We start from the raw sequence: 17,206 nt of genomic DNA, 5'->3' as shown, positions 1-17,206 counted from the left end.
CTCAAAAATTCGGCCCGAAAAAAAAAATGACAGTGGTACCCCTTACGTTTTTTTTTTTTGGGCGAAAAATTAAGTTTCTCCAATCTTCCCAAAACTCTGGATTCTGATAGAGGGCCATGAGACTTAGACCTGAGTGCAAAAATGGAGGCTCTAGCCCCTTCCAGAGCTGAGATATCGAAACTCAAAAATTCGGCCCGAAAAAAAAACGACAGTGGTACCCCTTACGTTTTTTTTTTTGGGCGAAAAATTAAGTTTCTCCAATCTTCCCAAAACTCTGGATTCTGATAGAGGGCCATGAGACTTAGACCTGAGTGCAAAAATGGAGGCTCTAGCCCCTTCCAGAGCTGAGATATCGAAACTCAAAAATTCGGACCGAAAAAAAAACGACAGTGGTACCCCTTACGTTTTTTTTTTTTGGGCGAAAAATTGAGTTTCTCCAATCTTCCCAAAACTCTGGATTCTGATAGAGGGCCATGAGACTTAGACCTGAGTGCAAAAATGGAGGCTCTAGCCCCTTCCAGAGCTGAGATATCGAAACTCAAAAATTCGGCCCGAAAAAAAAACGACAGTGGTACCCCTTACGTTTTTTTTTTTGGGCGAAAAATTAAGTTTCTCCAATCTTCCCAAAACTCTGGATTCTGATAGAGGGCCATGAGACTTAGACCTGAGTGCAAAAATGGAGGCTCTAGCCCCTTCCAGAGCTGAGATATCGAAACTCAAAAATTCGGCCCGAAAAAAAAAACGACAGTGGTACCCCTTACGTTTTTTTTTTTTGGGCGAAAAATTAAGTTTCTCCAATCTTCCCAAAACTCTGGATTCTGATAGAGGGCCATGAGACTTAGACCTGAGTGCAAAAATGGAGGCTCTAGCCCCTTCCAGAGCTGAGATATCGAAACTCAAAAATTCGGCCCGAAAAAAAAACGACAGTGGTACCCCTTACGTTTTTTTTTTTTGGGCGAAAAATTAAGTTTCTCCAATCTTCCCAAAACTCTGGATTCTGATAGAGGGCCATGAGACTTAGATCTGAGTGCAAAAATGGAGGCTCTTGCCCCTTCCAGAGCTGAGATATCGAAACTCAAAAATTCGGCCCGAAAAAAAAACGACAGTGGTACCCCTTACGTTTTTTTTTTTTTGGGCGAAAAATTAAGTTTCTCCAATCTTCCCAAAACTCTGGATTCTAATAGAGGGCCATGAGACTTAGATCTGAGTGCAAAAATGGAGGCTCTAGCCCCTTCCAGAGCTGAGAAATCGAAACTCAAAAATTCGGCCCGAAAAAAAAACGACAGTGGTACCCCTTACGTTTTTTTTTTTGGGCGAAAAATTAAGTTTCTCCAATCTTCCCAAAACTCTGGATTCTGATAGAGGGCCATGAGACTTAGACCTGAGTGCAAAAATGGAGGCTCTAGCCCCTTCCAGAGCTGAGATATCGAAACTCAAAAATTCGGCCCGAAAAAAAAACGACAGTGGTACCCCTTACGTTTTTTTTTTTTGGGCGAAAAATTAAGTTTCTCCAATCTTCCCAAAACTCTGGATTCTGATAGAGGACCATGAGACTTAGACCTGAGTGCAAAAATGGAGGCTCTAGCCCCTTCCAGAGCTGAGATATCGAAACTCAAAAATTCGGCCCGAAAAAAAAACGACAGTGGTACCCCTTACGTTTTTTTTTTTGGGCGAAAAATTAAGTTTCTCCAATCTTCCCAAAACTCTGGATTCTGATAGAGGGCCATGAGACTTAGACCTGAGTGCAAAAATGGAGGCTCTAGCCCCTTCCAAAGCTGAGATATCGAAACTCAAAAATTCGGCCCGAAAAAAAAACGACAGTGGTACCCCTTACTTTTTTTTTTTGGGGCGAAAAATTAAGTTTCTCCAATCTTCCCAAAACTCTGGATTCTGATAGAGGGCCATGAGACTTAGACCTGAGTGCAAAAATGGAGGCTCTAGCCCCTTCCAGAGCTGAGATATCGAAACTCAAAAATTCGGCCCGAAAAAAAAAAACGACAGTGGTACCCCTTACGTTTTTTTTTTTGGGCGAAAAATTAAGTTTCTCCAATCTTCCCAAAACTCTGGATTCTGATAGAGGGCCATGAGACTTAGACCTGAGTGCAAAAATGGAGGCTCTAGCCCCTTCCAGAGATGAGATATCGAAACTCAAAAATTCGGCCCGAAAAAAAACCGACAGTGGTACCCCTTATGTTTTTTTTTTTGGGCGAAAAATTAAGTTTCTCCAATCTTCCCAAAACTCTGGATTCTGATAGAGGGCCATGAGACTTAGACCTGAGTGCAAAAATGGAGGCTCTAGCCCCTTCCAGAGCTGAGATATCGAAACTCAAAAATTCGGCCCGAAAAAAAAAACGACAGTGGTACCCCTTACGTTTTTTTTTTTGGGCGAAAAATTAAGTTTCTCCAATCTTCCCAAAACTCTGGATTCTGATAGAGGGCCATGAGACTTAGACCTGAGTGCAAAAATGGAGGCTCTAGCCCCTTCCAGAGCTGAGATATCGAAACTCAAAAATTCGTCCCGAAAAAAAAAACGACAGTTGTACCCCTTACGTTTTTTTTTTTGGGCGAAAAATTAAGTTTCTCCAATCTTCCCAAAACTCTGGATTCTGATAGAGGGCCATGAGACTTAGACCTGAGTGCAAAAATGGAGGCTCTAGCCCCTTCCAGAGCTGAGATATCGAAACTCAAAAATTCGGCCCGAAAAAAAAACGACAGTGGTACCCCTTACGTTTTTTTTTTTTTGGGCGAAAAATTAAGTTTCTCCAATCTTCCCAAAACTCTGGATTCTGATAGAGGGCCATGAGACTTAGATCTGAGTGCAAAAATGGAGGCTCTTGCCCCTTCCAGAGCTGAGATATCGAAACTCAAAAATTCGGCCCGAAAAAAAAACGACAGTGGTACCCCTTACGTTTTTTTTTTTGGGCGAAAAATTAAGTTTCTCCAATCTTCCCAAAACTCTGGATTCTGATAGAGGGCCATGAGACTTAGACCTGAGTGCAAAAATGGAGGCTCTAGCCCCTTCCAGAGCTGAGATATCGAAACTCAAAAATTCGGCCCGATAAAAAAACGACAGTGGTACCCCTTACGTTTTTTTTTTTGGGCGAAAAATTAAGTTTCTCCAATCTTCCCAAAACTCTGGATTCTGATAGAGGGCCATGAGACTTAGACCTGAGTGCAAAAATGGAGGCTCTAGCCCCTTCCAGAGCTGAGATATCGAAACTCAAAAATTCGGCCCGAAAAAAAAACGACAGTGGTACCCCTTACGTTTTTTTTTTTTGGGCGAAAAATTAAGTTTCTCCAATCTTCCCAAAACTCTGGATTCTGATAGAGGACCATGAGACTTAGACCTGAGTGCAAAAATGGAGGCTCTAGCCCCTTCCAGAGCTGAGATATCGAAACTCAAAAATTCGGCCCGAAAAAAAAACGACAGTGGTACCCCTTACGTTTTTTTTTTTTGGGCGAAAAATTAAGTTTCTCCAATCTTCCCAAAACTCTGGATTCTGATAGAGGGCCATGAGACTTAGACCTGAGTGCAAAAATGGAGGCTCTAGCCCCTTCCAGAGCTGAGATATCGAAACTCAAAAATTCGGCCCGATAAAAAAACGACAGTGGTACCCCTTACGTTTTTTTTTTTGGGCGAAAAATTAAGTTTCTCCAATCTTCCCAAAACTCTGGATTCTGATAGAGGGCCATGAGACTTAGACCTGAGTGCAAAAATGGAGGCTCTAGCCCCTTCCAGAGCTGAGATATCGAAACTCAAAAATTCGGCCCGAAAAAAAAACGACAGTGGTACCCCTTACGTTTTTTTTTTTTGGGCGAAAAATTAAGTTTCTCCAATCTTCCCAAAACTCTGGATTCTGATAGAGGACCATGAGACTTAGACCTGAGTGCAAAAATGGAGGCTCTAGCCCCTTCCAGAGCTGAGATATCGAAACTCAAAAATTCGGCCCGAAAAAAAAACGACAGTGGTACCCCTTACGTTTTTTTTTTTTTTGGGCGAAAAATTAAGTTTCTCCAATCTTCCCAAAACTCTGGATTCTGATAGAGGGCCATGAGACTTAGACCTGAGTGCAAAAATGGAGGCTCTAGCCCCTTCCAGAGCTGAGATATCGAAACTCAAAAATTCGGCCCGAAAAAAAAAACGACAGTGGTACCCCTTACGTTTTTTTTTTTTTGGGCGAAAAATTAAGTTTCTCCAATCTTCCCAAAACTCTGGATTCTGATAGAGGGCCATGAGACTTAGACCTGAGTGCAAAAATGGAGGCTCTAGCCCCTTCCAGAGCTGAGATATTGAAACTCAAAAATTCGTCCCGAAAAAAAAACGACAGTGGTACCCCTTACGTTTTTTTTTTTGGGCGAAAAATTAAGTTTCTCCAATCTTCCCAAAACTCTGGATTCTGATAGAGGGCCATGAGACTTAGACCTGAGTGCAAAAATGGAGGCTCTAGCCCCTTCCAGAGATGAGATATCGAAACTCAAAAATTCGGCCCGAAAAAAAAACGACAGTGGTACCCCTTACGTTTTTTTTTTTTGGGCGAAAAATTAAGTTTCTCCAATCTTCCCAAAACTCTGGACTCTGATAGAGGGCCATGAGACTTAGACCTGAGTGCAAAAATGGAGGCTCTAGCCCCTTCCAGAGCTGAGATATCGAAACTCAAAAATTCGGCCCGAAAAAAAAACGACAGTGGTACCCCTTACGTTTTTTTTTTTTGGGCGAAAAATTAAGTTTCTCCAATCTTCCCAAAACTCTGGATTCTGATAGAGGGCCATGAGACTTAGACCTGAGTGCAAAAATGGAGGCTCTAGCCCCTTCCAAAGCTGAGATATCGAAACTCAAAAATTCGGCCCGAAAAAAAAAAACGACAGTGGTACCCCTTACGTTTTTTTTTTTGGGCGAAAAATTAAGTTTCTCCAATCTTCCCAAAACTCTGGATTCTGATAGAGGGCCATGAGACTTAGACCTGAGTGCAAAAATGGAGGCTCTAGCCCCTTCCAGAGATGAGATATCGAAACTCAAAAATTCGGCCCGAAAAAAAAAACGACAGTGGTACACCTTACGTTTTTTTTTTTTGGGCGAAAAATTAAGTTTCTCCAATCTTCCCAAAACTCTGGATTCTGATAGAGGGCCATGAGACTTAGACCTGAGTGCAAAAATGGAGGCTCTAGCCCCTTCCAGAGCTGAGATATCGAAACTCAAAAATTCGGCCCGAAAAAAAAACGACAGTGGTACCCCTTACGTTTTTTTTTTTTGGGCGAAAAATTAAGTTTCTCCAATCTTCCCAAAACTCTGGATTCTGATAGAGGGCCATGAGACTTAGACCTGAGTGCAAAAATGGAGGCTCTAGCCCCTTCCAGAGCTGAGATATCGAAACTCAAAAATTCGGCCCGAAAAAAAAACGACAGTGGTACCCCTTACGTTTTTTTTTTTGGGCGAAAAATTACGTTTCTCCAATCTTCCCAAAACTCTGGATTCTGATAGAGGGCCATGAGACTTAGACCTGAGTGCAAAAATGGAGGCTCTAGCCCCTTCCAGAGCTGAGATATCGAAACTCATAAATTCGGCCCGAAAAAAAAACGACAGTGGTACCCCTTACGTTTTTCTTTTTTGGGCGAAAAATTAAGTTTCTCCAATCTTCCCAAAACTCTGGATTCTGATAGAGGGCCATGAGACTTAGACCTGAGTGCAAAAATGGAGGCTCTAGCCCCTTCCAGAGATGAGATATCGAAACTCAAAAATTCGGCCCGAAAAAAAAACGACAGTGGTACCCCTTACGTTTTTTTTTTTTGGGCGAAAAATTAAGTTTCTCCAATCTTCCCAAAACTCTGGATTCTGATAGAGGGCCATGAGACTTAGACCTGAGTGCAAAAATGGAGGCTCTAGCCCCTTCCAGAGCTGAGATATCGAAACTCAAAAATTCGGCCCGAAAAAAAAACGACAGTGGTACCCCTTATGTTTTTTTTTTTTGGGCGAAAAATTAAGTTTCTCCAATCTTCCCAAAACTCTGGATTCTGATAGAGGGCCATGAGACTTAGACCTGAGTGCAAAAATGGAGGCTCTAGCCCCTTCCAGAGCTGAGATATCGAAACTCAAAAATTCGGCCCGAAAAAAAAAAAACGACAGTGGTACCCCTTACGGTTTTTTTTTTTGGGCGAAAAATTAAGTTTCTCCAATCTTCCCAAAACTCTGGATTCTGATAGAGGGCCATGAGACTTAGACCTGAGTGCAAAAATGGAGGCTCTAGCCCCTTCCAGAGATGAGATATCGAAACTCAAAAATTCGGCCCGAAAAAAAAACGACAGTGGTACCCCTTACGGTTTTTTTTTTGGGCGAAAAATTAAGTTTCTCCAATCTTCCCAAAACTCTGGATTCTGATAGAGGGCCATGAGACTTAGACCTGAGTGCAAAAATGGAGGCTCTAGCCCCTTCCAGAGCTGAGATATCGAAACTCAAAAATTCGGCCCGAAAAAAAAAAAACGACAGTGGTACCCCTTACGTTTTTTTTTTGGCGAAAAATTAAGATTCTCTAATTTTCCCAAAACTCTGGATTCTGATAGAGGGCCATGAGACTTAGACCTGAGTGCAAAAATGGAGGCTCTAGCCCCTTCCAGAGCTGAGATATCGAAACTCACAAATTCGGCCCGAAAAAAAAAAACGACAGTGGTACCCCTTACGTTTTTTTTTTTTTGGGCGAAAAATTAAGTTTCTCCAATCTTCCCAAAACTCTGGATTCTGATAGAGGGCCATGAGACTTAGACCTGAGTGCAAAAATGGAGGCTCTAGCCCCTTCCAGAGACGAGATATCGAAACTCAAAATTTCGGCCCGAAAAAAAAACGACAGTGGTACCCCTTACGTTTTTTTTTTTTTGGGCGAAAAATTAAGTTTCTCCAATCTTCCCAAAACTCTGGATTCTGATAGAGGGCCATGAGACTTAGACCTGAGTGCAAAAATGGAGGCTCTAGCCCCTTCCAGAGATGAGATATCGAAACTCAAAAATTCGGCCCGAAAACAAAACGACAGTGGTACCCCTTACGTTTTTTTTTTTTGGCGAAAAATTAAGATTCTCTAATTTTCCCAAAACTCTGGATTCTGATAGAGGGCCATGAGACTTAGACCTGAGTGCAAAAATGGAGGCTCTAGCCCTTCCAGAGCTGAGATATCGAAACTCACAAATTCGGCCCGGAAAAAAAAACGACAGTGGTACCCCTTACGTTTTTTTTTTTTGGGCGAAAAATTAAGTTTCTCCAATCTTCCCAAAACTCTGGATTCTGATAGAGGGCCATGAGACTTAGACCTGAGTGAAAAAATGGAGGCTCTAGCCCCTTCCAGAGATGAGATATCGAAACTCAAAAATTCTGCCCGAAAACAAAACGACAGTGGTACCCCTTACGTTTTTTTTTTTTGGGCGAAAAATTAAGTTTCTCCAATCTTCCCAAAACTCTGGATTCTGATAGAGGGCCATGAGACTTAGACCTGAGTGCAAAAATGGAGGCTCTAGCCCCTTCCAGAGCTGAGATATCGAAACTCAAAAATTCGGCCCGAAAAAAAAAAACGACAGTGGTACCCCTTACGGTTTTTTTTTTGGGCGAAAAATTAAGTTTCTCCAATCTTCCCAAAACTCTGGATTCTGATAGAGGGCCATGAGACTTAGACCTGAGTGCAAAAATGGAGGCTCTAGCCCCTTCCAGAGCTGAGATATCGAAACTCAAAAATTCGGCCCGAAAAAAAAACGACAGTGGTACCCCTTACGTTTTTTTTTTTGGGCGAAAAATTAAGTTTCTCCAATCTTCCCAAAACTCTGGATTCTGATAGAGGGCAATGAGACTTAGACCTGAGTGCAAAAATGGAGGCTCTAGCCCCTTCCAGAGCTGAGATATCGAAACTCAAAAATTCGGCCCGAAAAAAAAACGACAGTGGTACCCCTTACGTTTTTTTTTTTGGGCGAAAAATTAAGTTTCTCCAATCTTCCCAAAACTCTGGATTCTGATAGAGGGCCATGAGACTTAGACCTGAGTGCAAAAATGGAGGCTCTAGTCCCTTCCAGAGCTGAGATATCGAAACTCAAAAATTCGGCCCGAAAAAAAAAACGACAGTGGTACCCCTTACGTTTTTTTTTTTGGGCGAAAAATTAAGTTTATCCAATCTTCCCAAAACTCTGGATTCTGATAGAGGGCCATGAGACTTAGACCTGAGTGCAAAAATGGAGGCTCTAGCCCCTTCCAGAGATGAGATATCGAAACTCAAAAATTCGGCCCGAAAAAAAAACGACAGTGGTACCCCTTACGTTTTTTTTTTTTGGGCGAAAAATTAAGTTTCTCCAATCTTCCCAAAACTCTGGATTCTGATAGAGGGCCATGAGACTTAGACCTGAGTGCAAAAATGGAGGCTCTAGCCCCTTCCAGAGCTGAGATATCAAAACTCAAAAATTCGGCCCGAAAAAAAAACGACAGTGGTACCCCTTACGATTTTTTTTTTGGGCGAAAAATTAAGTTTCTCCAATCTTCCCAAAACTCTGGATTCTGATAGAGGGCCATGAGACTTAGACCTGAGTGCAAAAATGGAGGCTCTAGCCCCTTCCAGAGCTGAGATATCGAAACTCAAAAATTCGGCCCGAAAAAAAAAACGACAGTGGTACCCCTTACGTTTTTTTTTTGGGCGAAAAATTAAGTTTCTCCAATCTTCCCAAAACTCTGGATTCTGACAGAGGGCCATGAGACTTAGACCTGAGTGCAAAAATGGGGGCTCTAGCTCCTTCCAGAGCTGAGATATCGAAACTCAAAAATTCGGCCCGAAAAAAAAAACGACAGTGGTACCCCTTACGTTTTTTTTTGGGGGTGAAAAATTACGTTTCTCCAATCTTCCCAAAACTCTGGATTCTGATAGAGGGCCATGAGACTTAGACCTGAGTGCAAAAATGGAGGCTCTAGCCCCTTCCAGAGCTGAGATATCGAAACTCAAAAATTCGGCCCGAAAAAAAAACGACAGTGGTACCCCTTATGTTTTTTTTTTTTGGGCGAAAAATTAAGTTTCTCCAATCTTCCCAAAAATCTGGATTCTGATAGAGGGCCATGAGACTTAGACCTGAGTGCAAAAATGGAGGCTCTAGCCCCTTCCAGAGCTGAGATATCGAAACTCAAAAATTCGGCCCGAAAAAAAAAAAACGACAGTGGTACCCCTTACGGTTTTTTTTTTTGGGCGAAAAATTAAGTTTCTACAATCTTCCCAAAACTCTGGATTCTGATAGAGGGCCGTGAGACTTAGACCTGAGTGCAAAAATGGAGGCTCTAGCCCCTTCCAGAGCTGAGATATCAAAACTCAAAAATTCGGCCCGAAAAAAAAACGACAGTGGTACCCCTTACGGTTTTTTTTTTGGGCGAAAAATTAAGTTTCTCCAATCTTCCCAAAACTCTGGATTCTGATAGAGGGCCATGAGACTTAGACCTGAGTGCAAAAATGGAGGCTCTAGCCCCTTCCAGAGCTGAGATATCGAAACTCAAAAATTCGGCCCGAAAAAAAAAAAACGACAGTGGTACCCCTTACGTTTTTTTTTTTGGCGAAAAATTAAGATTCTCTAATTTTCCCAAAACTCTGGATTCTGATAGAGGGCCATGAGACTTAGACCTGAGTGCAAAAATGGAGGCTCTAGCCCCTTCCAGAGCTGAGATATCGAAACTCACAAATTCGGCCCGAAAAAAAAAAACGACAGTGGTACCCCTTACGTTTTTTTTTTTTTGGGCGAAAAATTAAGTTTCTCCAATCTTCCCAAAACTCTGGATTCTGATAGAGGGCCATGAGACTTAGACCTGAGTGCAAAAATGGAGGCTCTAGCCCCTTCCAGAGACGAGATATCGAAACTCAAAATTTCGGCCCGAAAAAAAAACGACAGTGGTACCCCTTACGTTTTTTTTTTTTTGGGCGAAAAATTAAGTTTCTCCAATCTTCCCAAAACTCTGGATTCTGATAGAGGGCCATGAGACTTAGACCTGAGTGCAAAAATGGAGGCTCTAGCCCCTTCCAGAGATGAGATATCGAAACTCAAAAATTCGGCCCGAAAACAAAACGACAGTGGTACCCCTTACGTTTTTTTTTTTGGCGAAAAATTAAGATTCTCTAATTTTCCCAAAACTCTGGATTCTGATAGAGGGCCATGAGACTTAGACCTGAGTGCAAAAATGGAGGCTCTAGCCCTTCCAGAGCTGAGATATCGAAACTCACAAATTCGGCCCGGAAAAAAAAACGACAGTGGTACCCCTTACGTTTTTTTTTTTTGGGCGAAAAATTAAGTTTCTCCAATCTTCCCAAAACTCTGGATTCTGATAGAGGGCCATGAGACTTAGACCTGAGTGCAAAAATGGAGGCTCTAGCCCCTTCCAGAGCTGAGATATCGAAACTCAAAAATTCGGCCCGAAAAAAAAACGACAGTGGTACCCCTTACGTTTTTTTTTTTTTGGGCGAAAAATTAAGTTTCTCCAATCTTCCCAAAACTCTGGATTCTGATAGAGGGCCATGAGACTTAGACCTGAGTGCAAAAATGGAGGCTCTAGCCCCTTCCAGAGATGAGATATCGAAACTCAAAAATTCGGCCCGAAAAAAAAACGACAGTGGTACCCCTTACGTTTTTTTTTTTTGGGCGAAAAATTAAGTTTCTCCAATCTTCCCAAAACTCTGGATTCTGATAGAGGGCCATGAGACTTAGACCTGAGTGCAAAAATGGAGGCTCTAGCCCCTTCCAGAGCTGAGATATCGAAACTCAAAAATTCGGCCCGAAAAAAAAACGACAGTGGTACCCCTTATGTTTTTTTTTTTTGGGCGAAAAATTAAGTTTCTCCAATCTTCCCAAAACTCTGGATTCTGATAGAGGGCCATGAGACTTAGACCTGAGTGCAAAAATGGAGGCTCTAGCCCCTTCCAGAGCTGAGATATCGAAACTCAAAAATTCGGCCCGAAAAAAAAAAACGACAGTGGTACCCCTTACGGTTTTTTTTTTTGGGCGAAAAATTAAGTTTCTCCAATCTTCCCAAAACTCTGGATTCTGATAGAGGGCCATGAGACTTAGACCTGAGTGCAAAAATGGAGGCTCTAGCCCCTTCCAGAGATGAGATATCGAAACTCAAAAATTCGGCCCGAAAAAAAAACGACAGTGGTACCCCTTACGGTTTTTTTTTTGGGCGAAAAATTAAGTTTCTCCAATCTTCCCAAAACTCTGGATTCTGATAGAGGGCCATGAGACTTAGACCTGAGTGCAAAAATGGAGGCTCTAGCCCCTTCCAGAGCTGAGATATCGAAACTCAAAAATTCGGCCCGAAAAAAAAAAAACGACAGTGGTACCCCTTACGTTTTTTTTTTTGGCGAAAAATTAAGATTCTCTAATTTTCCCAAAACTCTGGATTCTGATAGAGGGCCATGAGACTTAGACCTGAGTGCAAAAATGGAGGCTCTAGCCCCTTCCAGAGCTGAGATATCGAAACTCACAAATTCGGCCCGAAAAAAAAAAACGACAGTGGTACCCCTTACGTTTTTTTTTTTTGGGCGAAAAATTAAGTTTCTCCAATCTTCCCAAAACTCTGGATTCTGATAGAGGGCCATGAGACTTAGACCTGAGTGCAAAAATGGAGGCTCTAGCCCCTTCCAGAGACGAGATATCGAAACTCAAAATTTCGGCCCGAAAAAAAAACGACAGTGGTACCCCTTACGTTTTTTTTTTTTTGGGCGAAAAATTAAGTTTCTCCAATCTTCCCAAAACTCTGGATTCTGATAGAGGGCCATGAGACTTAGACCTGAGTGCAAAAATGGAGGCTCTAGCCCCTTCCAGAGATGAGATATCGAAACTCAAAAATTCGGCCCGAAAACAAAACGACAGTGGTACCCCTTACGTTTTTTTTTTTGGCGAAAAATTAAGATTCTCTAATTTTCCCAAAACTCTGGATTCTGATAGAGGGCCATGAGACTTAGACCTGAGTGCAAAAATGGAGGCTCTAGCCCTTCCAGAGCTGAGATATCGAAACTCACAAATTCGGCCCGGAAAAAAAAACGACAGTGGTACCCCTTACGTTTTTTTTTTTTGGGCGAAAAATTAAGTTTCTCCAATCTTCCCAAAACTCTGGATTCTGATAGAGGGCCATGAGACTTAGACCTGAGTGAAAAAATGGAGGCTCTAGCCCCTTCCAGAGATGAGATATCGAAACTCAAAAATTCTGCCCGAAAACAAAACGACAGTGGTACCCCTTACGTTTTTTTTTTTTGGGCGAAAAATTAAGTTTCTCCAATCTTCCCAAAACTCTGGATTCTGATAGAGGGCCATGAGACTTAGACCTGAGTGCAAAAATGGAGGCTCTAGCCCCTTCCAGAGCTGAGATATCGAAACTCAAAAATTCGGCCCGAAAAAAAAAAACGACAGTGGTACCCCTTACGGTTTTTTTTTTGGGCGAAAAATTAAGTTTCTCCAATCTTCCCAAAACTCTGGATTCTGATAGAGGGCCATGAGACTTAGACCTGAGTGCAAAAATGGAGGCTCTAGCCCCTTCCAGAGCTGAGATATCGAAACTCAAAAATTCGGCCCGAAAAAAAAACGACAGTGGTACCCCTTACGTTTTTTTTTTTGGGCGAAAAATTAAGTTTCTCCAATCTTCCCAAAACTCTGGATTCTGATAGAGGGCAATGAGACTTAGACCTGAGTGCAAAAATGGAGGCTCTAGCCCCTTCCAGAGCTGAGATATCGAAACTCAAAAATTCGGCCCGAAAAAAAAACGACAGTGGTACCCCTTACGTTTTTTTTTTTGGGCGAAAAATTAAGTTTCTCCAATCTTCCCAAAACTCTGGATTCTGATAGAGGGCCATGAGACTTAGACCTGAGTGCAAAAATGGAGGCTCTAGTCCCTTCCAGAGCTGAGATATCGAAACTCAAAAATTCGGCCCGAAAAAAAAAACGACAGTGGTACCCCTTACGTTTTTTTTTTTGGGCGAAAAATTAAGTTTATCCAATCTTCCCAAAACTCTGGATTCTGATAGAGGGCCATGAGACTTAGACCTGAGTGCAAAAATGGAGGCTCTAGCCCCTTCCAGAGATGAGATATCGAAACTCAAAAATTCGGCCCGAAAAAAAAACGACAGTGGTACCCCTTACGTTTTTTTTTTTTGGGCGAAAAATTAAGTTTCTCCAATCTTCCCAAAACTCTGGATTCTGATAGAGGGCCATGAGACTTAGACCTGAGTGCAAAAATGGAGGCTCTAGCCCCTTCCAGAGCTGAGATATCAAAACTCAAAAATTCGGCCCGAAAAAAAAACGACAGTGGTACCCCTTACGATTTTTTTTTTGGGCGAAAAATTAAGTTTCTCCAATCTTCCCAAAACTCTGGATTCTGATAGAGGGCCATGAGACTTAGACCTGAGTGCAAAAATGGAGGCTCTAGCCCCTTCCAGAGCTGAGATATCGAAACTCAAAAATTCGGCCCGAAAAAAAAAACGACAGTGGTACCCCTTACGTTTTTTTTTTGGGCGAAAAATTAAGTTTCTCCAATCTTCCCAAAACTCTGGATTCTGACAGAGGGCCATGAGACTTAGACCTGAGTGCAAAAATGGGGGCTCTAGCTCCTTCCAGAGCTGAGATATCGAAACTCAAAAATTCGGCCCGAAAAAAAAAACGACAGTGGTACCCCTTACGTTTTTTTTTGGGGGCGAAAAATTACGTTTCTCCAATCTTCCCAAAACTCTGGATTCTGATAGAGGGCCATGAGACTTAGACCTGAGTGCAAAAATGGAGGCTCTAGCCCCTTCCAGAGTTGAGATATCGAAACTCAAAAATTCGGCCCGAAAAAAAAAAACGACAGTGGTACCCCTTACGTTTTTTTTTTTTGGGCGAAAAATTAAGTTTCTCCAATCTTCCCAAAAATCTGGATTCTGATAGAGGGCCATGAGACTTAGACCTGAGTGCAAAAATGGAGGCTCTAGCCCCTTCCAGAGCTGAGATATCGAAACTCAAAAATTCGGCCCGAAAAAAAAAAAACGACAGTGGTACCCCTTACGTTTTTTTTTTTTGGGCGAAAAATTAAGTTTCTCCAATCTTCCCAAAACTCTGGATTCTGATAGAGGGCCATGAGACTTAGACCTGAGTGCAAAAATGGAGGCTCTAGCCCCTTCCAGAGCTGACATATCGAAACTTAAAAATTCGGCCCGAAAAAAAAACGACAGTGGTACCCCTTACGTTTTTTTTTTTTTGGGCGAAAAATTAAGTTTCTCCAATCTTCCCAAAACTCTGGATTCTGATAGAGGGCCGTGAGACTTAGACCTGAGGGCAAAAATGGAGGCTCTAGCCCCTTCCAGAGCTGAGATATCAAAACTCAAAAATTCGGCCCGAAAAAAAAAAACGACAGTGGTACCCCTTACGTTTTTTTTTTTTGGGCGAAAAATTAAGTTTCTCCAATCTTCCCAAAACTCTGGATTCTGATAGAGGGCCATGAGACTTAGACCTGAGTGCAAAAATGGAGGCTCTAGCCCCTTCCAGAGCTGAGATATCGAAACTCAAAAATTCGGCCCGAAAAAAAAACGACAGTGGTACCCCTTACGTTTTTTTTTTTTGGGCGAAAAATTAAGTTTCTACAATCTTCCCAAAACTCTGGATTCTGATAGAGGGCCATGAGACTTAGACCTGAGTGCAAAAATGGAGGCTCTAGCCCCTTCCAGAGCTGAGATATCGAAACTCAAAAATTCGGCCCGAAAAAAAAACGACAGTGGTACCCCTTACGTTTTTTTTGGGGGGGCGAAAAATTAAGTTTCTCCAATCTTCCCAAAACTCTGGATTCTGATAGAGGGCCATGAGACTTAGACCTGAGTGCAAAAATGGAGGCTCTAGCTCCTTCCAGAGCTGAGATATCGAAACTCAAAAATTCGGCCCGAAAAAAAAACGACAGTGGTACCCCTTACGGTTTTTTTTTTTAGGGCGAAAAATTAAGTTTCTCCAATCTTCCCAAAACTCTGGATTCTGATAGAGGGCCATGAGACTTAGACCTGAGTGCAAAAATGGAGGCTCTAGCCCCTTCCAGAGCTGAGATATCGAAACTCAAAAATTCGGCCCGAAAAAAAAACGACAGTGGTACCCCTTACGTTTTTTTTTTTTGGGCGAAAAATTAAGTTTCTCCAATCTTCCCAAAACTCTGGATTCTGATAGAGGGCCATGAGACTTAGACCTGAGTGCAAAAATGGAGGCTCTAGCCCCTTCCAGAGCTGACATATCGAAACTCAAAAATTCGGCCCGAAAAAAAAACGACAGTGGTACCCCTTACGTTTTTTTTTTGGGCGAAAAATTAAGTTTCTACAATCTTCCCAAAACTCTGGATTCTGATAGAGGGCCATGAGACTTAGACCTGAGTGCAAAAATGGAGGCTCAAGCCCCTTTCAGAGCTGAGATATCGAAACTCAAAAATTCGGCCCGAAAAAAAAACGACAGTGGTACCCCTTACGTTTTTTTTTTGGGGGCGAAAAATTAAGTTTCTCCAATCTTCCCAAAACTCTGGATTCTGATAGAGGGCCATGAGACTTAGACCTGAGTGCAAAAATGGAGGCTCTAGTCCCTTCCAGAGCTGAGATATCGAAACTCAAAAATTCGGCCCGAAAAAAAAACGACAGTGGTACCCCTTACGTTTTTTTTTTTTGGGCGAAAAATTAAGTTTCTCCAATCTTCCCAAAACTCTGGATTCTGATAGAGGGCCATGAGACTTAGACCTGAGTGCAAAAATGGAGGCTCTAGCCCCTTCCAGAGCTGAGATATCGAAACTCAAAAATTCGGCCCGAAAAAAAAAACGACAGTGGTACCCCTTACGTTTTTTTTTTTTGGGCGAAAAATGAAGTTTCTCCAATCTTCCCAAAACTCTGGATTCTGATAGAGGGCCATGACTTACATTTACGAGTCATTAAATCATGTTTAATTTGGACTTCTCTGTGCATGCTCTTTGAGGTGGACCCCATAGACTTCCATTATATGACTGACAGACAAGAACGGTTTGACCTAAAAATATCAAAATTGAAAATACTGTGGAAACAAAGACACCTACATCTTGGTTGCCCTTGAGGTAAGCTAAAACATACCAAAAATTAATTTCAAAGTGAACTATCCCTTTAATGTAAAGTTAACGAAAAAGGGGTGGGGTTACATAAGGTCTAAGGATATTTTGAAGAATGTTGGTAACCAGGCAGTTTATGGTAACCATTGAAGCCATTCTTCAAATATATCTATATCTTCTTTCATGTTCGACGACTTTTGTTTGGAACAACTAGAACAACAAAAAAAATTCATTTTTTTTTGGTGAACTATCCCTTAAATGTTACTATTACTGCTGTGTGTTACTGAAGTCTAGCCTCAAAGCTTGCAGCTGATTGGTCCGTTGTTAGTGAATGTTCTAAGGTGACATAATGCTTTAGAGATTCAAGTTTCTGTTATGCTTCCAATATAAACCTAATGTTCGCATTATAATAATACTATTAGATGCATCATGCTGATTTGTGCAATAATAACTGTCAATCTAAATTTGAAGCATTTATTGCTTCTGCCAGTCATCCACATGTAATTCACCTTTGCACTTGTAATAATAATAATTACAGTTACAATAAATGAAGTGTTTCTGTTCTCGGTGAGAGGTGAGTTTACCTCGTAGCCCTGCAATCGTCCAAGATTCATCATGTCGTTACATTGTTTGGGCACCAGGGACATCAGCTCAACTGCTTTCTTCAGGACAGAAATCACAGAGCGGTAATGTCAATACAACACTGGACACTTCAAACAGAAGTGTATGAGATGTATAGAATTTATTTAGGTAGGTCACCTACCTCTAACTCTTTACAGTCCAGACCTGCTTTAGTGCTGTACTTCAAAAAGTCCTTCAAGTCGCAAATAAAACAAAGACAAGAAAATTAAAATAGAACAATAATTTGACTATACAGCAATGTTGTTATTGTTAACTAAAACTAAAAATATATTTAAAAAAATAAACATGAACTCAAATAAAATATTAAAAACTTCACTTCAGTTAGCAAAATTCATAAGCTCTGTTTAGCATCGAAATTACTCACACTACAACTGAAATAAAGACTCAATTTTCATTTTAATATGAATTGACAAAGTATTAATAAATGGTATATCAATGATACTAAAATGGTATATTATAATGGTATATTAATGATTCTAAAATAACCATATGGTAAAAAAATAATAATAT

The 17,206-nt window shown here is 41.4% G+C and overlaps 1 protein-coding gene across 2 annotated transcripts in view; it reads right to left on the bottom strand.

The window, feature by feature from the left end:
* kalrnb (kalirin RhoGEF kinase b) overlaps positions 1-17,206 on the bottom strand; it is a 123,669-nt gene that overhangs the window by 12,773 nt on the left and 93,690 nt on the right. For both annotated transcript variants that reach the window (XM_039689247.2, XM_039689248.2), the window contains 2 exons: positions 16,818-16,868; positions 16,639-16,716 (listed from right to left, as the gene is read on the bottom strand). In XM_039689247.2, the coding sequence (XP_039545181.2) occupies positions 16,639-16,716; positions 16,818-16,868 (129 nt within the window). The remainder of the gene's footprint in view (positions 1-16,638; positions 16,717-16,817; positions 16,869-17,206) is intronic.

This window comes from Pimephales promelas, chromosome 8 (assembly GCF_988280905.1).
Source record: "Pimephales promelas chromosome 8, fPimPro1.hap1.1, whole genome shotgun sequence".
Taxonomy (NCBI): Eukaryota; Metazoa; Chordata; class Actinopteri; order Cypriniformes; family Leuciscidae; genus Pimephales; species Pimephales promelas.
This window is presented reverse-complemented; position numbering and strand designations above follow the sequence as displayed.